The 25,187-nt window shown below is 35.5% G+C and overlaps 2 protein-coding genes and 1 pseudogene across 2 annotated transcripts; 2 read left to right on the top strand and 1 right to left on the bottom strand.

Moving 5' to 3' along the window:
* Window positions 1–3,069: 3,069 nt before the first annotated feature.
* Window positions 3,070–3,697, bottom strand: LOC113752345 (alpha-latrocrustotoxin-Lt1a-like). The gene is made up of 2 exons (XM_027296461.1): window positions 3,194–3,697; window positions 3,070–3,090 (listed from the first exon to the last, which is right to left on the bottom strand). The coding sequence occupies exons 1-2, from the start codon at window positions 3,695–3,697 to the stop codon at window positions 3,070–3,072; spliced, it is 525 nt and encodes a 174-aa protein (XP_027152262.1).
* A 2,019-nt stretch (window positions 3,698–5,716) lies between these two features.
* LOC113752344 (copper transporter 2-like) lies at window positions 5,717–6,302 on the top strand. Its single transcript, XM_027296459.1, has 2 exons — window positions 5,717–6,131; window positions 6,226–6,302. Exons 1-2 carry the CDS (start codon window positions 5,717–5,719, stop codon window positions 6,300–6,302), a joined length of 492 nt encoding a protein of 163 aa, XP_027152260.1.
* A 3,869-nt stretch (window positions 6,303–10,171) lies between these two features.
* On the top strand, window positions 10,172–25,176 carry LOC113752343 (annotated as a pseudogene).
* The last annotated feature ends 11 nt before the right edge of the window (window positions 25,177–25,187 follow it).

Raw genomic sequence — 25,187 nt, 5'->3', positions numbered from 1 at the left:
TAATGCACAACTCATAATAAAATTAAAATGGTAAACTTTAAAATTGTATTTCCAAATAACATAAATGACATGAAATTATAAGTAACGTTGTGTTGAATACGGCGGAAATTGAGAATTTGATACATGGGAATTTGATATGAAAAATGTGGTGGATTTTGAAATTTTGATGGATGATTGGAATTGGGTAAATTTGGGTAATATGGAATTGGAAATGGATAATTTGGCAAATTTGGATAATTTGGAAATTTTGGTGGTTTTGATTTTGTGAAGCAGTTGAATTTTCTATATTTGGACTTGTAAACTAAGAAAAAAGGGAGAGAAAAATACTCTTCTTCATCTCATTCTTGGACTACACAATATACAAATATATATACACAAGTGGATACTATAATCATATGATACTATAATCTACTATTACTTAATTAATATATGATACTATAATCACATGATACTATAATCATATGATACTATAATCAATCAAATCTAATCTTTTCTAATATTTACAATATCAAATCTTTCCATAATATCAGATTATATATCTTCAACACTCCCCCTTAAGATAGAGCATAGATATTAATTATGCCCATCTTGTCACAAATGTAATAAATTCTCGGACCATTTAGAGGCTTAGTGAAGATATCAGCTAACTGTTCTCCAGCTCTCACATGACTGGTGCAAAAATAATTTTGTATCTTCCCTTAGCCAAACCGTCTTCTCTTCCCCATCAACGGGTGGGTATAGCACTAGATGCTTAATGGCCCAAAGGCCCATGAGGTTTAATGCCAAACCAAAACTCCTCTCAGATTGGGGCGCGGGCTCCTCAAAATTCTCTTGGACTGGTGCACATGGAACTTGGGGTGGTGCCCTTAGCACAATTAAACTCACTTAATTCCACTATATTTATAACCACCAAAATGAGATATTTCTTTATAAAAGTTTTGATGTGGGATACAATGACATACTCAACAAATCTCCACCTTGGCGTGTATCCAACATCGGTAAATAGTAGACAAATATCAAACAAGCTCCACCTTCTCCGTAAAAGTCCCAACGGATCTCAACGAACCACAAAAGTCCCAACGAATCACAACGAGCCACCAACGAACCAAAATGCAAAAGGCTCAACAGGTTCCAATGGGTTAAATGTCACAAAAGGTTCAACAGATCCCAGCGGGCTAAAAATCACGAACATGGTAATCTTGTCCCACCTTCTTCTCAAAAGTGACTCAATAGGGTCACGACCTAAAAGTGAATCAATAGAGTCACGTCAAAAGACATACTAATAACAGAGCCTGAAGCTCTGATAACATGTAAACTAAGAAAAAAGGGAGAGAAAAATACTCTTCTTCATCTCATTCTTGGACTACACAATATACAAATATATATACACAAGTGGATACTATAATCATATGATACTATAATCATACTATTACCTAATTAATATATGATACTATAATCATATGATACTATAATCAATCAAATCTAATCTTTCCTAATATTTACAATATCAAATCTTTCCATAATATCAGATTACATATCTTCAACAGGACTATTTAACATATTTCTAAAACTACTAAGATTCTCATCCATAATGATAAAATACTGAAATAATGGAGTAGAAGATTGTGAGATGAAATAAAAAAATTACTTTGTATATTTATAGGAAGTAATTTAGCCATTGTAAAATTATCATCTTGGCAAGTAATTGATCCGTTGCTTGGCTATCCATTGCTGGAGCTTCCGTTGCTTGGCTATCCGTTGCTAGTGCTGATCCCACATCATAATGGATTACACGCATCATAGATATGATGCGTGTAATATCCATGACACTGCTGGAGCCGTGTCATGGAGCGGTAATGGGGGGCCATTATACCCCTATTACACCGCGCTGTGGATGCCCTAAGTGTAAGTGATTGTTAGACCTAAGGTTATCATGGTATTTTGAGTACGGATGGTTATACTTTTTTGTGACATGATTGTTCCTGTAATAGGGAATACTCACATCATTAATAAATGGATATATATTTGAAGTGTGAAAAGATGGTAAATAATCTATAAGGATTTACCATCTCTTATAAAAAAGGAATTATCACATATCTGACCACTTGTATAACTCAGAATTCTTAGCACTAAGTGAAAGAGCCTTAAAATGTGTTTGTAGTACTTCTTCATTGGAGTTATATATTAGTACAAAAAATGAGTATTACTCACATAATGGAATAAGCACAACTTATTTCAAGATTAATATAAGATAAGTGTGATAAAAGGATATTAATTACATAGTAAATGTTCACTAAAATGTGAAGTCATTTACTTAACTTTTTTCATTACTTAGCTAATCATGATGCATTGAATCCTAATCTATAAGAGTGAGTTAATTGATTAGTGGAATCAATGATGAATTAAATGGATTTTTAATTTATCTAGTTCTTATTCATTAAGAATTATAATCTATGTTTATTGTTAACGTATATGAGAAGCTAATGGGCCATGCAGACTAAGAACTTCTTTAACCGGATTATATGAATTTCAAGTAGGGACTTGATAGATAAGTTTTTATAACTTATAATTTAATTTATGAGACAGATTAAACTTGAGAAACTTAGTACAAATAAGATTAAACCTTCCAAATATTAGAATAACAAAGATGAATCCTATTGTAAACTGACGTTAGGTTTCAATAAGGATATGGACAACTTATTTGTCTATAAATATTCACTAATTTTAAGGCTTCCCAATACAAGTATTGTATTAAAATAAGAAAACTAAATCCTATTGTAAACTAGTTTTATATTTCTATAAGGATATAAATAACTTATTTATCTATAAATACTCACTAATTTTTTGCTAACAAGACTAATTGATGCATAATTGTCTTGTGAGATTTTTGAGAAAAATCTTGAGAGAAAAACATCTAAAATTCATCCAAGAAATAAGGAAAAAAGCACATCTCTCATTAGGGCAAGTTTCTGTATGAAAAATTAGGGTTTTTTACAACCAATTTATGGAAGGTGTTTTGGAACCAGTAAACTTGAAAAGGACTAACATTTAATGCAACAATATCCCACATCATATTGCACCAGCATAGACCTGGACAAAAAATAAGATAGCATAATCTGATAAACTGAACAAACATAGAGTTCAAATTCAGCAACAAACTTAACAGCTTTTGCAAAGACAATAAAAATTTTACTTGATAGATAAGCTTACTGTAACATTCTCCAATTACAGCAGCATGAAGGATTGTGCATCCATCATTCCTCCTCATCATGCAATCACCAATATACTTTTCCAGAAGTGAGAAAACTTCCTTTTTCCCACATGCCGCAGCCACAAAAAGAGGGGTTTCACCTAGTTTGTTGCTGTCAGACACTAAATCCTTTTCTGTCCTTAACATGATCTCTGCAACATCCTTGTGACCAAATCTTGCAGCCTCATGCAATGCAGTGTCGCCGTTGACATTCTTTGCCTTCAGATTTTCACTGGTCACAAGACCATCTTGGAGAAGTAATCTGAAGGCAGCCACATTTCCGTGAATGGCCAGAAAATGGAGAACAGTATCACCACATTTATCAAGTGGTTTCACACCCTCTTCCCTCCAGAAACTGCGAAAGTTTTCTACTGACTGTCTTTTCCCCTCTAAGACTGCTCTATAAGCAGCAGATCGATGGCTTAAGTTGATTCCTGATCTTGCCATTTTGAATAGGTATAAAAAAAATTACTTCAAGGTTCTTATGAGAGTGCCATATCCAGTAAATCAATCATATGTAGTATAATATTCCACTCAACGAAAGAAAATCTTGGAGGAAATGAAAAGCAAGAAATTGCTGTAGTGCTAAAGGTGGACAGATAAGAAAGCACTAAAAAGGTTACTACGACTTTGGAGTGATTGCTGATAGGACGATCAAATTCACTAGATTGTTCTGTATAGAAATATCCTTTAAATGCCAAAGATTAATCTCTAAGGCTCCGTTTGTTTCGGTTTAAAATATCATCTTCATATGAAAAAAAATTATTTCCCTTCATTTTCAGGTGTTTGGTGCACTTTTGAAAAATAGTCCTTGAAGCCAAAACCCACAAAGAATGTTCCCCTCAAAGATTCGTCAGATTCCTTCTACCAACGACCAGAACTCCCATCCACACCTATATCAATTCATCACCCCAATCCATATACTTCAAATTCCAAAATATTAGATCATACTCCATGATCAGGAAATCCATAGTATCGCAAACCCATTACCATTATCGATCATACTAATTACCTAATCGCTATGTCAATGGAAATTGCTTCGAGAATGAGATCCTTATCATTGATAGAGTTCTATCAGATGAAGCACTTCACTGATGCTTACAAATAGTGCTAAGAAAGATAAGGAAGATGGGGAGGCATCTTTGTGGTGGTGGTGGGGAAGGCGGCTGTAGGTCTAGGTTAGGCACAATAGATAATTTTCAGTCATGATCTGAAAATTTTCGGTTTAGTAAAGGATCATGAGACTGATGAGCTCTCAAAATTTTTCCTGTTAAAGGGATCGTGAGGTTGATGGGCTCTGAGAGTTATTGGAAAATAACTTCGGTACAACAGATGCAGAAGTCATTTTACTCCTGATTGCGTAAAAGATTTTCCACGGGAAAAAATTTTCCCAATCTTTTTGGCTGCCAAACATCAGAATTTCCTGAAAATATTTTCCAGAAAATATTCAATCCAAACAAACAGACCTTAAGTGGAAGTGATTGTTAGACCTGAGGTTATCATGATATTTTGAGTATGGATGGTTATACTTGTTTGTTACATGAATGGGTATATATTTGAAGTGTGAAAAGATGGTAAATAATCTATAAGGATTTACCATCTCTTATAAAAGAGGAATTGTCACATATCTGACCACTTGTATAACTCAGAATTCTTGGCATAAGTGAAAGAGTCTTAAAATGTGTTTGTAAGTACTTCTTCATTGGAATTAGGGTTAATTCCACTTTGTCCCCTTAAACTATATGCGAAATCCCACTTAAGTTCCTAAACTTCAAAATGGAACACTTAAATCCTTAAACTACAAAATTCATTCCATCATAGTTCAATTTTTGACGGAATGCACAAAACCTAACAGAATGGTTCTCAATTCTGTTAGTTATTATTATAATTAAAGTTAACCAAATCTAGCAGGGATATAAATATAATTTCACGAGACGTAAGACAAAAAAAACCTTAGAAATTTGTAATTAAACAAAATTTTCTTTTCTTCGCCTTCTTCTTTCTATTTTTCCTGCGTCTTCTTCCTCCTTCGTTTTCCTTCTCCCCTGAAGCACATCATCAGAAATCAAAAGCCCATGTTCTTCCTTAGGAGCACAACAACAAATTTTTCAGATTTTTCTTCAAGGCCACCGTTCTAATGTGCGCGATTCTTTCTACCTTGGGTTTTCTCTTCATCCTTTATTCTTAAATTTTTTTTGGCCGGGTATTCCTCTGCTATTTCTGCTCCTAACGCCATACTAGTTTTTATGCTTTGCCAAATCCAACGCTCATTTGTTAGCTCATACAGACATATCTACTACACAAGCAGTTAAAAAGGTTTGGTGGCTGCGTACACTCGCCTAAGTGGGAGAGTAGAGACCTCAAAATGCCGCATCTCAGCTCTAACTTCTTAAACCCTCGGATGCCACAGAGCCACACACCCACCCCTACCCCTCCCCCGGGTCATCGTGTCATCAGATATTCTTCATGGCCATCGATGCTCTGCCCATCCACCACAACACCACCGCACCACCTCCTCCCCCACCGCCCCCCACCAACGTCCACCGCCACCACCCATTCTCCTTATTCACCCATTTCTACTGGGGTAAAGATGCCGAAATACTCTTCTCCGGATGGCCCGCACACAACTCCGCCATGTATGCACTAGCCCTCCTGTTTGTATTTTTCTCAGCTATTCTCCAACATCAACGTTTTCAGACCCAGATCCAAACGCGTAGTCGCAATTCTTTTCCAGATGGGGATTTGCGCAATTCGGGCAAGGTTCGCGTATCTGGTGATGTTGTCCATGATTCTTATAATGGAGGAATTTTCATCGCTGTTGTGGTAAGCCATGCGATTGGATACGTGGTTTTCGGGAGTCTCGTATCCATCTTCAGAAAAGGTTCCGCTAATCCTGAAAATTAAGTTAAACACGATGGATCCTTTGTGAAGTGAAGTGAAGTGAACAGAAACTATGCCCTAATCTGTGTCAACAGATGTGGAGAAAGCTAAAGCTAAAGCTCAAATTGAGGTTGATGTTCACAACACTCGTAATGCTGCTTTTATGGGTTAAGGATTCCAAAGAGACCAGTCCGAATTACCTCTTCCTAGTTATGGGGATGTTGTGAAAGAGTACACTATATACTACTACCTATGTCAAATTTCTTCCTGGCACTGTTATTTTTCCTATATCTAAGAATTTGGGTCAGATCTATTTATTATAAATTTTGATATATAGATGGTCAATTGACATTACGATTTATGGCTTTGAAGATTTATTTTGCATTTGGGTTCTGGTTAGTTTCAGGATTTCTCATTAAAAATTAAAGATTAAAACAATAGGGAAGAAACAGAGGAAAGGAGAATGAGAAGAACAGAGGAAAAAAAGCGAATGAAGAAGAAGGAGAAAAGGGGGTAAAATTATCTTTATGTCCCTATCTTTTTGGTTTTTTTGTTTTGGGTCTTATTAAAATTACATTTATGTCCCTATTAGATTTGGTTAACTTTAATTATAATAATAACTAGCAGAATTGACAACCATTCTGTTAGGTTTTGTGCATTCCGTTAAAAATTGGATTATGGTGGGACGAATTTTGTAGTTTAAGGATTTAAGTGTCCCATTTTGAAGTTTAGGGACTTAAGTGGGATTTCGGATATAGTTTGAGGGGACAAAGTGGAATTAACCCTTGGAATTATATATTAGTACAAAAATTGAGCGTTAATCACATAATGGAATAGGCACAACTTATTTCAAGATTAATATAAGATAAGTGTGATAAAAGGATATTAATTACATAGTAAATGTTCACTAAAATGTGAAGTCGTTTACTTAACTTTTTTCATTAATAAGGTAATCATGATGCATTGAATCCTAATCTATAAGAGTGAGTTAATTGATTAGTGGAATCAATGATGAATTAAATGGATTTTTAATTTATCTAGTTCTTATTTATTAAGAATTATAATTTATGTTTATTGTTAATGTATATGAGAAGCTAATGAGAAGCTAATGGGCCATGCACGCTAAGAACTTCTTTAACCGGATTATATGAATTTCAAGTAGGGATTTGATAGATAAGTTTTTATAACTTATAATTTAATTTATGAGACAAATTAAACTTGAGAAACTTATAGTACAAATAAGATTAAACCTTCCAAATATTAGAATAACAAAGATGAATCCTATTGTAAACTGACGTTAGGTTTCAATAAGGATATGGACAACTTATTTGTCTATAAATATTCACTAATTTTAGGGCTTCCCAATACAAGTATTGTATTAGAATAAGAAAACTAAATCCTATTGTAAACTAGTTTTATATTTCTATAAGGATATAAATAACTTATTTATCTATAAATACTCACTAATTTTTTGCTAACAAGACTAATTGATGCATAATTGTCTTGTGAGATTTTTGAGAAAAATCTTGAGAGAAAAACATCTAAAATTCATCCAAGAAATAAGGAAAAAAGCACATCTCTCATTAGGGCAAGTTTCTCTATGAAAAATTAGGATTTTTTACAACCAATTTATGGAAGGTGTTTTGGTAATAACTAGTACTAATCTAATTTAAAGTAATTCGACCTAGAAGATTCTAGTTAAGGAGGTTCGTGTGGAGATGTGAGGCTACGTGGATTCCTTTACCCCTCTGCATAAATTTCCACTGGGCTAAGAAGATCTTCCTGGGTTGAGGTAATATTCTTAAATTAAACTAACTTTATGTCACATAGATTTAATCAAAGGTTGATCAACTAATCAAATAAAAAATTTTAAAATTTTCTGTATGCATGTGTTTATGATTCCTTACAGTGGTATTGGAGCCAGGTTTAATTAATTCATGTAAGAAATTTATTTAATTTCATGGATGATGATGAGATCATGATTATATGCTATTCTTGTAGTTGGTTTGAGTTTTTATATGAACAAAAGTGATTGAAAATTTTTCTGAGAATTGTTCTTGAGTTTTTCAATGACTGTAATCGGGAATTTTCGTCAAAACAATAGGATTTGTGGCTATCCTTTTCTGTTTAGATCACAAATAGAAAAACCAATAGCAAAAGAACGAATAGAAACAAAAAGACAGCGTTGTCCATGTTGACGAAAGCCACGGCCGTTCCGGAAATGTGACTGCTTTTCGTGATATGAATGGATAAAAAGTGTCTTTTTCCCTTAAAAAATTGTTGATGCATGAATTCTCTGGCACGGATAGCTATTAAAATATACAATGAATAAAGAAGAATTGTTAGGTCCACCGTAACCTTGATTAAAATCACTGGGTCCATGAATTTAAAGTCAAAAAAAAAAAAACCTCGATTAAAGTCACGGCTAGATAAGATGCTCGCACCTGGATTAAAGATCAAAAACTCTGCAAAATTTAATCACGGGAAGTTGCGTCAAGAACACTGGATTGCAGCAGTTTTTAATGTGATTTTGCGGTGGCTGGTTAGCTGAAATTTTTGTTCTTCGTTGCTTCAAATTCCAGCCATGCGATGGTGGTGAAGATGAAGTTTGATTGGTTAACAATTGCTGGAAACTTTCTGGAAAAACGAAATTGACGAAACTATTTTGTTTCGGATGACAAATAAAATTTGGTTATTGATTTTCTCTTGTGTTTGGATTTATAAACTAACTTGAAATTTCCTATAATTCTAATATGATTACAATTAAGGTATTTGCAGGAAATTTTCTAGAAAAAGGACAGTTAAGCAACTGGTTAATTTCCTATGACAAAAGTTTTTAGTCATTGGTTTCCCTTTTGTGTTTAGTTTTCTAAACTAACGTGGAAAGTTCCTATATTTCTAATATGATTAGAATTATTGTACTTTCCTAGAAATTCTAGAAATCCAAATTGGACAAGAAATTGTTCAATTGAGTTTTGGAAACTTACTCAATTTTAGTGAGACTAAAATTAAGAAAGTGTAACCAACTTTAAAACTTCCAAATTTGATGAGATTAAATTTGATAAATGTTCATATACTTTTAGAAGCTTTCTAATTTAATGAAATAAATTAGAAAAGTGCTCCAAAGTTAGTATTTGAAATTCTAAAATGGTTTAAGAGAAAATTTCCAAACCTAAGTAAGTTAGGAAATTCTAGCTGGACTAGAAAATCCTAATTTTAACTTAGGCTCATAATAGGATTACGAAAAACTTTTGTTCATGGTTTTAAAATATTGAAAATTGTTCTAATGAAATTAGAGAGTGTTTTCCATAATTTTAAAATAAATAAAAAGAAAAACTTCAAGAGTTGAAACTTTAAATGATTTAAAGTTTAGGGAGAATTGTAGTTTTAATTCCCAATGTATTACCCATGCACGGAACTAGTTCTCAATCTATTTCAAAAAGTAAATTTGGTCCCTAATCTATCCAATTTTGCGTAAAATTGGACAATTGACAGATTCCTTCCAATTGACTAACGGAATGTGGCGCGTGTACTCTCTGTACCAGAACATGCAAGTGGTTCCAATTTTGCTATCCCCTGCAACGGGGCAAAAAGGAAATAAGAAAGAAGAATTGGAAGCAGGAGGCTATATAGCAGGCGGGAGGAATCAGAAAGAAAAGAACCACACACCAAGTGTACTGATATTCGAAGCATCCATTATGAAATCTTTGCGCGACATATAAATTAAGGTGAGAAGGCAGTCACCTTGCTCTCAAGAATTTTGTAATGTTGGCTTCCAGTTCCGGACTGGAGAGAGGTGAGAAGGCGGTCACCTTGCTCTCTTCCAAGTTAAACACAAAAAGGAGAAGTGGCCGAAGGACAAAGAGGAGAAGAATTATTCAAGCCAACTTTGGTCAGTGCCATCTCAGAACTCACACACCATTCTCTCTTTTTTCTTTTTTTTCGGCCTTTCCTTCTTTCTTTAGTGCAAGTTTCCAAGAGCCCCTCAGTTCTTCTTCTACAACAACCAACATTGAAGAAGAAAAAGAAAATTTAATCAAGATGGTTGAAGGGGGAGTCTCAAAAGCCGGCAGAACTGAATTCACGGAGTGTTGGCGCACAACATGGAAGACACCCTATGTGAGAACCCGTAACTTTTTCATTTTCTAGGTTTTATTATCTTTAATGGCATGTTTTCTGCATTTTCTTGCTTAGGAAAAATTTCTAGATAATTTTTATGAGTAAATAGAGTTTTTAGGTGATTTTTCTAGTATCGAATAGTTTTTGAGAAATTAAGAGTATATATCGGACGTGGGACCCGCTAGTGCGGAAAATTTGGAAAAATTCGGCCAACTAGGTTAAGTTTCGGATATTGGGTTTAAATTATCGGGTGCTAAGAGATAATTAGAGGTTACCCAAGTGGATTGGTGTGAGAGGAACAAAGAGATAGAGATGCATTAAATAGGGTGACAAGTGTCACCATAAGATTAATTCTTAAGTTTGACTACTATTCATAACTTTACCATTTAATTAAAATTGAAACTTTACCATTTAATTAAAATTGGCCAAAAATCATCTTCATTTCTCATCCTCTTGGCCGAATTTCTTAGGGAGAAAAAGAGAGAAAAGCTTCCAATTTTTGCCTTCATTTCTTGCTCAAATCTACCAAATCAACCACTTAATCTTACTTTTGTTCCATAGAAAACCTTAAATGAGTGATTGTGAGGTGTTTAGTGGAGTTGTTTGGAAGGCTAAGGTGATTAGTTGCTCTCTCTCTTGTTTTACTAAGGTGAGTAGTGAAGGACCCCTCTCCTCCATCTAATGATGTTTAATTCATGATTTGTGGTAGTTTAAGATGTAAGTTTATGGATTATATCTTGATTTTGGTTGAATTGGTGAAGTTTTATAATTATTGGTGATTTTTCTGTTTTTATATGATCATTATTATGGGGTCATGTATGATGATTGGAAATGGTATTTAAGGAAGCTAGAAGGTGGAAAAAGTGGATAATTGCAAAAAATTTCTGTTTTGGAAAGAAAATTGGAAAGTTGGGGTTTCATTGTTCTTCATTCTGCTTGGCACTGTAGCTCATAGTTAGAGGCCGAATTGGCCTTGGGTTAAAACATAAAAGTTGTAGGGGATGATATTTTAGAGATGCCTGCAAAATTTCAGATCAATCGCAGCAACGTAGATTGTGAAAAGACTGAATTACCCCTGCTGCCCTGTTTCTACCCGAATTTGAGAATTGCGTCTGTAATTGGTTATTTTGGTTAGGAATACTTCAGAATTGGTTGTTAAGGTTTTCGAATGAATTGTAACCGTGTATCTTAGCTTTTGGATGGCTTTGGAATCACTTGATTTGGACTTAGGTAGCCTGACTTATAATGTTTGAACCAGAATGCGGTTTGTGAACCTGTTTTTGCGGTTCTGGTTTAGTATCTTGCATTTTTGACCTGGTTACACTCGAAACTGGACAGAGTAGCCTTCTTCAACATTGTAGCCCTATCTCTTAGCTTCGAAACGGTGTATCTTGTACCTCCATCCGATAATCGTAGTGCCGATGGTGCCAAAACCGCAAAATGATGTCAAAAACTATTTTTTTTGGGTTAACACTTAACTCCATTTCCGGATTTTTTTGGTTTCCTCTAATGCTTATGCATTCTTATGGAGCCCTATTTTGGTGGTATTTGGAATTGGTTTATGACTTGTAATTGAGTCTTATTGTGTTTATTTGAATATTTTAGGGCTTGACTTTCATTTCCGGACTTTTCCCGAACTTGAATTGTACTTGTACTACTTGGAGCTTACTGAACGGCTATTGAATGAATTTATTTTGTGTGTGACTTTGGGGCTGGCTGAGGACATAATGAAGCCATGACGGCTGGAAAAGTAAGCAAATTTAGGAAAAATGCTGTCCAATTTTCTAGGCCGTTTGGTTCCTTTAAGTTTGAATTGCCTTTTGGTAGAAATGAAGGGCTTTTGAGTTGTTTGAACCTAGGTCTTCATGTTACCTTTTCGTTTTCAAAAATCATGTTTTGCACCCTTGCATTAGTAATTATTTGGCGAGGCATACGACGTGTAGTCGAGCCTCACTTGTGCATTCCGTTTACTCGATTCTGGATGTGAAACCTTCAATTGGTTTACTTTGATTATTTTAGGGTTTCTTGGCGATTAAAGCCAATCTGAAGTGAAAACTTTTGAGGTATCTGTACTGACACCGGTGAGTGTACCACTCCCCTCACTTGTTGTTGTTTAACTCGGTTTTTGTACATGCAATCTGTGATATGAACGACTGAACTATCTGTTTATTCTGTTTGAGACGAGGGTGTACTTTATCACACTCGTTCTCTTGTCTGTTCATATGCCAATTTTGAGTGCGTATCTGAATCTGGTATCTGTATCTGGTATCTGTATCTGTATCTGTTCTGACGTCGTTTGGAAACTTGTATCCAACGACCTTTCTGTGACCTCTGAGTTCAACCCCTGTGGCTAGTTACTCGAGTCGGGCCGGCAAGGGCCTGATCGATTAGACAACGAACCACGGTAGTCTGTTTTGGGATTTTTGGGTATTGAGACCCTTGATTCCGGTATACTCGAGTATTACCATTTCTGATCTGATTGGATTTCGGGCCCGGTAGGGGTATGTGAGGTGGAAGGAATCGGAGAAAGTGGAGTCTACGGTATTGGATACTTCTTTAGCGTTGACGGAGTGTCAACTATTATTTCGATCATGTTTCGGTGATGCAAATGGGAATTTGGCTCCTGAGAGCCACTTGTATCCTTCCTATTTGATTCATTGGTTCCTTTACTTTACATCTGGCATGTGTACCTGATTTGTTAAATGTTTGTATACCATGATTTTACTGCTATATGTCTGGTACCTCATTGAGCGCAAGCTCACCCCTTTCTGTCCCTTTTATTTTCCTTACAGGAAAATAAATCCTTTTGGACTGGATTTGATAGTTGGTTGCCGAATTGAGCTAGATGGACATATCTTTTGTATAGCTCATTGATTGAAACCCTAAATGTACTTTTGGGTCCGTTTCTCTTTTAATTTGGCAAACCGTACATATATCAACTTTTGAATACTTTTGTATGCCACTTTGGATTGTATATGCTTAATTTCAAGATGTATATATTTGATTGATGCTTGGTTGGATTTTGACGTGTCGGTTACTATTTATGGCCGACTCCGTTTTCATTTTTTTTTTATTTTGTGATTTTGACTTGTTTATGCGCGTTTGTATGTTCCGGAACGTATTAGACGGCTCTAAACTGAACCGTTAGTCCTGACGAGAGTTGGGCAGGCAGTCCGCTAACCCCTTTGGTTCGCCTTAGGGGAAGGTGGGGCTGTCACACCCTACATCATGAGATTGGCCTTATCCGCTGGAATTGGAGATCTCCTCTTTGGTTATGACACAGGTAATCCAGAAAGCCACCCCACCCACCCCCCGGTGCTTCATTCACAGAAGATTGCATCCCTTTTTATTCGCTTCTTGCACATGGTTCAAAGTCTCGGCCGAGTCGTCACCGTCTCGACCCCTACCGATACGATACCGTGATGAAACGATACCGAAATACTTGACTCGCCGAGAAATCGGCCGAGTCATCACCGTGACGGATTGACTCGGTCGAGTCACTCCAAGTTATCCCGAGTCAAGACGAGAAATCAGCCGAGTCACACCGCGACGGATTGACTTGGCCGTTTCTTTTGCTATTTTTTAATTATTTTTATTTAGCATACTTTTTATATTATCAATAATTTTTAGAATATTAAATACTTTAAAATTTGCATCTCACGAGACCGTGATTGATATGCCGAGACCAATGTGGAACGTTCCCGGCCGCGACTGCGACCGCGACCGTGACTTTGAACCATGCTCTTGCAAGTTGCATCCCTAATTTGCTGCAGGAGTTATTTCCGGTGCCCTCCTTTACATTAGAAACGACTTCAAAGCTGTTGACGGGAAGACATGGCTCCAGGTACCACGACTTTCTTTCACTTTTCATCATCCTCTCTCAAGAATTTCTCCTTGTTCAATTACTACTACTCCAGGTAAACTGTTCTTGTTCAAAAATTTTTAGGAGACAATTGTCAGCATGGCTGTTGCAGGAGCTATTCTTGGTGCTGCATTTGGCGAATAGATCAATGACAAATTCGGTCGCAAAATCTCCATTTTGGCGGCTGATATTCTCTTCTTTGTTGGAGCTATCGTTATGGCCGTTTCTCGAGCTCCCTGGATGATCACTGTTGGGAGAATATTTGTTGGCTTAGGGGTTGGGATGGCATCCATGACTGAGCCTCTTTACATTTCGGAAGCCTCACCCCACAGAATCAGAGGTGCTCTTGTTAGCACAAATGGTTTCTTAATTATCCTATCTTATCAATTTGGCTTTCATCCACGTAAGAATTGGCCATCTTCTTGCTCCGTTGTTGTCCAATGCGTAAAGAAAGAAGCCGCTCTTTACTCGATTACATTTTTATCGCCTCAGTCTGCTTTTGCCTTTTGTAATTTACGACTCCCCTTTGCCAAGCAGGGTAAAGTTGACGAGGCCAAATCCATATTACAGAGGATTTATCCTACTGAGGAAGATGAGGGGGAAATGCAGGCCCTGAAATCATCAGTTGATGAGGAAATGGCCCAACAAGATTTTGTAGGAGAAGGCAGCTTGATTTCAAAAGTAAGGCAAGCCTTGAGTTATCCTGTTTTCCGGAGGGGACTATATGCTGGGATTACAGTTCAGGTGGCTCAGCAATTTGTTGGCATCAATACTGTCATGTATTATAGTCCAAGCATAATCCAGTTCGCTGGTTTTGCTTCAAACCGGACTGCTTTGGCACTGTCCCTCATCACTTCTGGTCTCAACGCAATTGGGTCCATCATTAGTTGTGTTTTGTTGATAGATATGGAAGGAGGAGGCTTATGATCACTTGGCGTGTGGTTCTTTTGTTTATGATTCCTACCGCCTGCTATATACCCTCCTTCTTCCAATTCTTCTTTCTTATTTCCTTTTTGCCCCGTTGCAGGGGACAGCAAAATTGGAACCACTTGCATGTTCTGGTACAGTGAGTGCACGCGCCACATTCCGTTAGTCAGTTGGAAGGAACCTGTCAATTGTCCAATTTTACGCAAAATTGGATAGATTAGGGACCAAATTTACTTTTTGAAATGGATTGAGGACCAGTTCTGTGCATGGGTAATACATTGGGGACTAAAACTACAATTCTCCCTAAAGTTTAAGCATACGATGATTCATGATTAGAATTAAATAAATACTTTTATTATGCTTTCATTTAATATTGTATTATGTGCATGCATGATGGATGGCTATGGATTAAGACCAATATGATTGTGAATGGTTGAATGTTTGTATGGTTTGGTTTTGGTATTTCTGGAATAGGGCCTACGTGTCCTACCTTTGCTATACACTCTTAATGCAAAATATCTTCTCATCTCGCTTCCCTTGAATGTTACTCAAGGTTTTTCTCAATATTATGTAATGTACTATATTAGGGATAGGGAGAGAATGAGGATCTAAAATGTTTGGACTAGATTTATATTTGTAATATACAAAGGAGATGGAAACAGCACCAATTCCACCATAGCGGACATACAAAAGAAGTACAGGGCATGGAGATATTTATTGTCCCTTAGTTTGACCATAATCATTCATGTTTATGTTTATTTATTTATATTAATAAACAAATATGCATGCTATATACTTGATGAGACCAAATGCAAACATACTTAAATGTGTCTATAATCCCTCAATTAAATATTAAGTCTGGACATAAGTTGCCTTCTATTGTTATAAAAAACATGAGTTTTTGTCCGATATTACTTTGTGCACCTTAGTAAAGAGTACTCTACTAAGGATATGTTTTATTATGAGATGAGATCTCGCAATAATGGATTAGACTTAACTACAATATATAACTTGTTCACCTCAGTGAGTGTTGTTGTTGTAGAGGCAAATATTGGGGAAAACATAGGATGTGCCTTATCAAGAGTTGACAACTCAAATATCTAGAAATTATAATGACCCTTTTAAAATTTTAGTTACACTTGCAAATTAGATTTGCTTCTCATATGCATATTTGATGTGTGCATATATATTTTCTTCTCAATAATATTATTTTGAACTAAACAAAAAAGTACAATTTTATAATTTAAGGGTAATCATAGCACCTTTGGTAAAACATGATAATATTCACAATTGCTATAAAGTTCAATCCAAATTTAATCAATAAAAGCTCAAAAAAAAGTTCTAATAGCTTTATGTCAAAGAGTTCAATTTTAATAATGTTTGCAACCAAAATTGGTTAAAGAAATTGAAAAGCATGCATAAATTATACTATGAGGTAGATAATCAAAATTTCCACAACAAATTTTAGTAGCTACAAAAATATTATATTTGGATTATTATACTCACGTGATTATATTATGAGTTAGATAATCAAAACTTCACAACAAATTTTAGTAGCTACAAAAATATTATATTTGTGTTATTATACTCACGTGCAAAGCATGTGCAATATTTTCCTTTATGCATGTGAATTTTTTTCCAAGATAAAAAAACCTTTGATATATTAAATTTTTGTGTAAACTTTGATTATTGGTGTAATATAAATTAAGGTACTATATAATGAACAAAATTAAGCAATTGATAATTGTACAAAATGTTTATTGTGTACAAAACAATTAAAAGTTTATTATGCATTTTACAGTTATAAAAACTCCGAAGATGGAAGATTATCACATTTAAACTAAGTTCTTGGTATAATATTGATTAAGAAACCATATAATAAACAAAATTAAGCAATTGCTAGTTGTAAAAAATGTTTATTTTATGCAAAGAAATTAAAATTTATTGAACTCTGAAGATGGAAGATTATCATATCTAAACTAAGTTGTTGCATATTTTACTTGCATTGTGACAATAAGAAAAGGAAATTTTCTATGCTCTATCAAACCAATGTATAAAACAAAACGTAACCAAAATACATAATAAAACATTATGATTTGGATACAACAAATTTTAATCAATTTCAGTAGTTGTAAACCTTTTTTGTTATATTTTTTATAATTATTGATAATTTTTTTGAATTTTTCTTAGTCAATATGATATAATATAATGAATTTAATCATCAATTTAACCTTTTTTTCTCATTAATTGTTTATAACCTTTTGTCTTCTGATTAATTGTGATTTTCTTCTTAACCAATATATATATAAAATAGTTAGCTTTAAATGCATAAGAATATCATAATTGAAGATAATTTTAACACATATAATAATTGGATATGAAGAAAATGATTGGTGAATATAGTGGTAAGTGGTAGTTTTTAATTTTAATTACCAACATTTTTTAGATGTAATTTATTAAAAAATTTTATTTTTCTTATTAGTGTCATGATTGAAATATAATCATTTTAATTAAAAGACATGAGGGTGATTTAGGCATAACAAAAACTAAGATCAAAATATGCTTATACTTATACTCCCTATTGCTAAGACTTATCATACTTTTTATATAATAATGATTAAATATCCACTTTAAATAAAATCACTGGGAATTATATGGATATTTTAAAATATTATAGAGTCGTGCAATAATGTGCAAACACTTAAAAGTCACGGGAGGTTACTAGTGATTTATTCTTTGTTTTTTCTTGCATTTTGCGGTTGACTTTGTAATGCGCTTGATGCAAGTTACATCAATAGAAAGGAGCTGAGCTTTCCTGTTTGCTTCTATTTTTCTTTTTGTAAAATTCTTTAAAGAAAATGATTTGTCAAAGATTTTAAAAGGAAAATTCGTTCTTTAAAGGCTTTGAGAACTGCTGCACAAATTGATTATTAAATTTAGAATAACTTAAGACTAAACTTTAAAACGTATTGACCTTTGACAGATGTAAAGGCATTGGCTTCCCAAGAACTTTTAGTCGAATTTATAAGATTTTGAGTTTTTTTTTTCTTTTATTAAGATCTTGAGTGAGCCAATTTATTGCTTATTGGTTTTCAAGATGACTACGCTTGAGGAGGGAGGGCATACACTGGATATCGTGGGAGAAAATTTGCTATCCGCTGGAGGAGGGAGGGCTTGGAATTCGCTCGTTCAAGGATATGTCCTTGGCATTTGCGTGCAAGCTATCGTGGCCACTACGCAGGATGGAATCCATATGGGCTGACTTTATGCATGAGCAGTATATAAAGGGCTGTTGCCCTCTCAGAGCTCCAATTAATAAACCACCATTATCTTGGAGAAGGTTACAAGGTGTTCGTGATTTAGCTGAGAGTAGAATCCAATGGTGCTTAGATAAGGGGTTTGTTGACTTCTGGTATGATCGATGGCTTTTTAAGATACCCTTAGCTGATTAGGTGGCCATATGTGACTGACAGGTTGTCAGTCTGCGCAATAATAAAAACCTGCTCAACAAAAGTTAATTTCTGTAGATAGTGGTAAGCAGGGTCGAATCCACAGGGATTGGGTGTAACTGTTTCTTTTCAAATTCACAGTAACAAAGGGGGTGTTTTTGTGCAGAAGGTGACAATCAAAGAGATTCAAATAAAATCTAGGAAGCCACTAAAAATTAAATAACAAATTACTAAAATAAAATGGGTGATAATTAAGGATCTAGCCAAGAAATAACTTCAACAATGGTTCACCTAATTGATCATCGATGCAAAGCCAATTCCAATTATTTACTAACAAATAGGTTATAACTGTCAAACAAGCGATGACAGTCAACCCCTCCTTACTGTGTCAATGATTAAGGTACGTCCGTTAATCACTACCCTAATTGAGAGATAATTTTAGGTACGCCCGTAAGATTTAATTCCCCAATTGCCTTACGTATTAGAGGAGCCCTATTCTAACCAAATAACGCACTACCAGGGTTATTTTAGGTTAGCCCGCGTATCCTCCCTGACACAAATCTAATCATGCCAGTTGTCACTATTTTGAGACAATTAAACAATTACGGATTCAATGTTCCAATTGACAATAGATTATCAAATTAACTAATTATCGGATCCAAGACAATCAATTAATTACACAATCATAAGCACTGCAACCAAGGAATATGCGAATACCAATAAATAGAGAAAAAGATAAAATTAAATCGATCTCACAATTTTTAGGCGACCCAAAGCATCCGTTGTTTCTTGACTAGATTGGTGAAATTAGCTCATGTTTGATGAACAAAATCCACGCAAAATTGCGGCAATAGTTACGGCCTTCGTATCCATGAATTGGGCAAATTCAATTCGCTCTAATCAATAAGAAAAGTAAGCTACAGGAGTTGATTGATTGCTTTTACTCTTGTCTGACATACGAAGGAAGACAAGAAACTACTAAAAGCTAAAAAGAAAGAAAAGTCAAAAGCTCCATGCTACGCTACAAGACGAAAAACTAAAGAAGACCAAAAAGATAGTGCTCCTTCTCTGCAATTCTTATTCTAGTTCCTATCTATTGCCCCTGCCTTGTGCGGCGGCTCCCCAAGGGAAAGGAACAACCCCTCTTCGGTTCAGCCATTGCCAAAAGAAAGGGCAAAAGATTTTTTCCTTTGCCAACAATGCCCTTGGGCTAAGCTCTGTGACTTGGGCTTTTTTCCTGACAAATTGGCACCTGTTATCATATTTTCGTTCTACTCCCTGAAATAAATGCAAAATACTAAAAGTGAGTAGAATCTAATAATTAATTCACATCGGGTTAGGTAATAGAGAAAATTAATAATAAAATAAATGATAAAATTGTAACCTATCAATTCCCCCCACACCTAAACCATACTTGCCCTCAAGCATGAGAACAACAAACAAACACCAATATTTGATAGTGGCTACTGCTCTATCCACCGAATTGCCAAGATACCAAGAAAAATAATAATCAAGCATCAATGGTCAAGTCCAAGAAATATCACTCCGGTTAGCTTCTAAACCACAAACTCCTCTAATTTCAAGTTAACTAATCTAAGAAAAAGGAATGACGTGCAACATTTATCAACAAATGGTCCAACTATTAACCAAAATCTCAACATTAAATCCATAATTCGGCAAGCTGACTTATAACACACACTAACACAACTTCACACTCTCCTTTTTTTCTTTTTTTTTCACACTTTTCTCTTCTTTTTTTTTTATATATATAAGAACAAAAGACTTGGTCTCAAGCCATCGGAACCTTTTGACGCGAACTCTAACATTTGTCAAATGAAAGAGCCCGGTTACTCAGCTTCTATCGCCATGTGACCACGTACTCATAGCAATTACTACTTTTTGACGTGAGAATCGACACTTTTGGTGAAAATCCCCTGTTACTCGATAGTAAAGACTAGCGGAGTACAGTCAATTCTTATTCACAGCCAAATAACACAAAAACTCAAAATAACACAAAAATCAAAAGAGAATTTATATCAGCTAGCCTCATTTTCAAACATGGAGAACTAAGGTTAATAACCGGACCAATTCACATGAAAATGCCAACAATTATTCCCTATACCTAGGAAAGTTAACCAAAAATTATAAGAATAAAACAATCACTGATATTCACCAAAGAGATGTTTTTGGATTCAACCACATTAACTTGATACACTTTTATTATTAAAATTTATCAATAGCAGAAATAGAGGTAACAATCCGACATCAAACTTGGCAGTCATAGGAGAGTTAGACAGATAAATGACGGAAAGTAAACGAAAACTAGACAAATAACAAACTAAAAATAAAGGAAAAAAACCTAAAAACTAAAAACTACTAAAAACTAAAACCACAACTGATTTGATCCCCCCCCCCCACACCTAAACAATACATTGCCCTCAATGTAGCAAAATTAACATTACAAGTAGGGGAGAGGGTAACAAAACTTCCCTGAAGTGGGGTCAAAGTGGTGGGTGGTACCCAAATTGAGGCATAAGACTCGAATGCTGCATGAATGCTACCAAATTCTTTCCCGCGAACGTGACGCGGGCACGTCAAGAAGGCACGGAATGAGAAGCTTTCCTGGTTACTTGACGCGGACACGTCAAGAGGGCAAGAACCCCTTCTGACGATTCTGACCATGAGCTCTCCATACGTCATGACGCGGGCGCGGGCAAGAACCCCTTCTGACGATTCTGACCGTGAGCTCTCCATACGTCATGACGCGGGCGCGTCATGACAGAAGGACACCTACAAATCATTAAAAACGAAAATTGAAGCAAAAAATCAGTCAAATCCACGGAAAAACATATTCAAACTATCAAACAAAATTGAACAAACAACTAAAAGAAATTGGGTTGCCTCCCAATGAGCGTCTTTCTTTAAAGTTTTTGGCTAGACATTATCATGTATTGTTCATAGAGGATAAAATCTTGTGACTCGTCTTAATGTTTCATCCTCTATATAGTCCTGATAACCCTCATAAATAGAATAATCCTTGAGCACACGAGTTACGGGCTTCCATGGACTAGTAAATGGCGCCAAACAAGTCGATGATAATTTGCATTCTCCATTCACTCCTCCCTCACTTGCATTTATTGGTTCAAGATATTTTGCCATCTCTACTCTTAACTTATTCCTGTCATGAAATTTTAAATTTTCTGGTATAATAAAATCAATTTCAGTAACAGGAGTTGAAGAATAGGAGTCGGGAAAATATTGATTAAGGGATGGAGAAGATATCACCGCATTTGGAGATTGTACACTGGATTCATTCACTTGGACGAATTGATATTGGGGTCTCATTTCTTGCACTTCACTTTCCTTTTTAACTACATCTTTAGATCTGTTTCCTTGAAACTCTTGCAGTTCCATGTCATTTGGCCGGATAATTGCACTCTCATCTTCTTCAAGGTTGATATTGGTTTGTGAGGGCAATTCTTCAAGGTGAGAAGCTAATTGCGCTATCCTGGATGTCAATTGATTCATTTGATCCGCCATCGCTTGTAACTCCTGTTGAGATCGATATGAATTAGCAATTAGTAATTCCATCATTTCTTCAAGAGACATACCTAACACGGAGGATGATTGTTGAGACTCTTGCTGTTGAAAATCCATTGGTCCGGTTGCATAATTAAAATTGGAATTATTCCACCATCCTTGATCATATCTGTTTGGGTAAGGGTCATACCACGTTTGAAATCGAGGTGGAAAATCTCCAAAAGTATCAATTGGAGCACTTAGATTATCTTGAAATGCGGGGCATGTGTCGGTTGAATAATTTGAGGCAAAATAAGTTTCACAATTTGCAATAGCCCATTGATCATTAGGAAAAACATGAGTCTCATAACCCCATTCAGGAATAAAATCCAGTCTATCATCAAAATACGGGATGTTAGCAGCCATAAACTATATAAAAAAAATAAGAGAAAAATAAATTAAAAATGAAAACAAGGTGAACTAAAAAAGAAACAAATTAATCTGGCACCAATCCCCGGCAACGACGCCAAAAATTGACAGGTTGTCAACCTGTGCAATAATAAAAACCTGCTCAACTAAAGTTAATTTCAATAGATAGTGGTAAGTAGGGTCGAATTCACAGGGATTTGGTGTAACTATTTCTTTTCAAATTCACAGTAACAAAGGGGGTGTTTTTGTGCAGAAGGTGACAATCAAAGGGATTCAAATAAAATCTAGGAACCTACTAAAAATTAAATAATAAATTACTAAAATAAAATGGGTGATAATTAAGGATCTAGCCAAGAAATAATTTCAACAATGGTTCACCTAATTGATCATCGATGCAAAGCCAATTCCAATTATTTACTAACAAATAGGTTATAACTGTCAAACAGGTTATAACTGTCAAACAAGCGATGACAGTCAACCCCTCCTTACTGTGTCGATGATTAAGGTACGCCCGTTAATCACTGCCCTAATTGAGAGATAATCTTAGGTATGCCCGTAAGATTTAATTCCCCAATTGCCTTACGTATTAGAGGAGCCCTATTCTAACCAAATAACGCACTACCAGGGTTATTTTAGGTTAGCCCGCGTATCCTCCTGACACAAATCTAATCATGTCAGTTGCCACTATTTTGAGACAATTAAACAATTACGGATTCAACATCCCAATTGACAATAGATTATCAAATTAACTAATTATTCGGATCCAAGACAATCAATTAATTACACAATCATAAGCACTGCAACCAAGGAATATGCGAATACCAATAAATAGAAAAAAAGATAAATTAAATCGATCTCACAATTTTTAGGCGACCCAAAGCATCTGTTGTTTCTTGATTAGAGTGGTGAAATTAGCTTATATTTGATGAACAAAATCCACGCAAAATTGCGGCAATATTTACGACCTTCGTATCCATGAATTGGGCAAATTCAATTCGCTCTAATCAATAAGAAAAGTAAGCTACAGGAGTTGATTGATTGCTTTTACTCTTGTCTAACATACGAAGGAAGACAAGAAACTACTAAAAGCTAAAAAGAAAGAAAAGTCAAAAGCTCTATGCTACGCTACAAGACGAAAAACTAAAGAAGACCAAAAAGATAGTGCTCCTCCTTTGCAATTCTTATTCTAGTTCCTATCTATTGCCCCTGCCTTGTGCGGCGGCTCCCCAAGGGAAAGGAACAACCCCTCTTCGGTTCAGCCGTTGCCAAAAGAAAGGGCAAAAGATTTTTTCCTTTGCCAACAATGCCCTTGGGCTAAGCTCTGTGACTTGGGCTTTTTTCCTGACAAATTGGCACCTGTTATCATATTTTCGTTGTACTCCCTGAAATAAATGCAAAATACTAAAAGTGAGTAGAATCTAATAATTAATTCACATCGGGTTAGGTAATAGAGGAAATTAATAATAAAATAAATGATAAAATTGCAACCTATCAGCGACCCCCTCATATGCTGATGGCAGAGTTCTATGGGGAAAATGGGTGGAACGTGAAACGTCTGAAGGCTTGGTTGCCAGTGGAGGTCGTCATCATGATTTAGGAAATACAGTTGCACCCGAACCAAGAGGACTGCATGGCATGAAATGACTCACTGTCTGGGGAGTTCACGGTTAAGTCTACTTGGGAGGCTCTAAGCTATGTTTTCAAAACCGGACCGGATAGCGACTCGGCCGAGGTCAGGGGTTAGGGGTCAATGGGTTCGACCGGGGGTCGATAGGGGTCGAACCGGATGACGTCATAAATAAAAATTATTTAAAAATTAAAATATTATATATATAATATCTAATAATATATTGATATTAATAAAGGTATATCCATATATATTTGATGTTTCAAATATATTTAACAAGAAAATACAAAGAAATTAGAACAATCAAGTAGCAATTTATATTATTTAATAAATATTAACAAGTTTAGAATTAAAATTATGAATTTAATTGAAAAATAACATCAAATTTTAGGACAATATTTATAAAGTATCAAATATTTGAGGTATATCAATAAGTTTTAACAATTTAGGGGGTCAAAACATAATATTAAAAAGTTTGAATTTTTTTTAAAAAAATTACTGTTGAACCGGAAAAATCGGTTTTTTCCCGGTCAAACCCGGTTTTTGACCGGCTTTGACCGGATTTTAATTTTCCGGTTTTTTAATGTGACTCGGACCGACTACCTGGCCGGTTCCCTATTCGACCGGCCGGTCCGGTTCGAGTTTGAAAACAGAGGCTCTAAGGCGACGAAGGAATAGATCTACAGTTAGACAAAATTATCTAGAATAAATTGGTTCCCTTAAAAATTTTCTTTTTCGCCTTGAAGGCTGCGCCGGAGCTTGTGCCAGCAGAGGTAAACCTTAAAAAATGTGGAATGAACTTGGTTTCGCGGTGTGTTTGTTGTGGTGCCCATGAAGAATCTATGACACATCTATTTCTTACTGGCCCTGTCGCATCTGGAGTTTGGAGGCACTACACTGGCAGGTTTGGCATTTTGGAGGTCAGGGTGATAGCAACTACTCTGATATGATCTGCGACTCATGAGGGCCACTTGATTTTCACCTGTTACAAGGAGTTTGGTGAGGCAGATGTCCTGATGGCAGAGAGCTTAGCATTATTATATGGTCTTCAGATCTGCAAAAGCAGGATGGCGAATCATTTGGTAGCGGAAGTGGACTCGGAGACCTTGGTTAGGTCGGTAACCT

This window comes from Coffea eugenioides, chromosome 11 (genome assembly GCF_003713205.1).
Source record: "Coffea eugenioides isolate CCC68of chromosome 11, Ceug_1.0, whole genome shotgun sequence".
Taxonomy (NCBI): domain Eukaryota; kingdom Viridiplantae; phylum Streptophyta; class Magnoliopsida; order Gentianales; family Rubiaceae; genus Coffea; species Coffea eugenioides.
This window is presented reverse-complemented; position numbering and strand designations above follow the sequence as displayed.

Bases quoted from the DNA above. Each gene is read 5' to 3' on its own strand.
- LOC113752344 (XM_027296459.1), top strand. From the start codon at position 5,717: ATGGCCATCGATGCTCTGCCCATCCACCACAACACCACCGCACCACCT. The intron at 6,132-6,225 runs GTTCCGCTAATC...CTGTGTCAACAG, and splicing joins CGTATCCATCTTCAGAAAAG to ATGTGGAGAAAGCTAAAGCT.
- LOC113752345 (XM_027296461.1), bottom strand. From the start codon at position 3,697: ATGGCAAGATCAGGAATCAACTTAAGCCATCGATCTGCTGCTTATAGA. The intron at 3,091-3,193 runs GTAAAATTTTTA...TTTTTTGTCCAG, and splicing joins ACAGTAAGCTTATCTATCAA to GTCTATGCTGGTGCAATATG.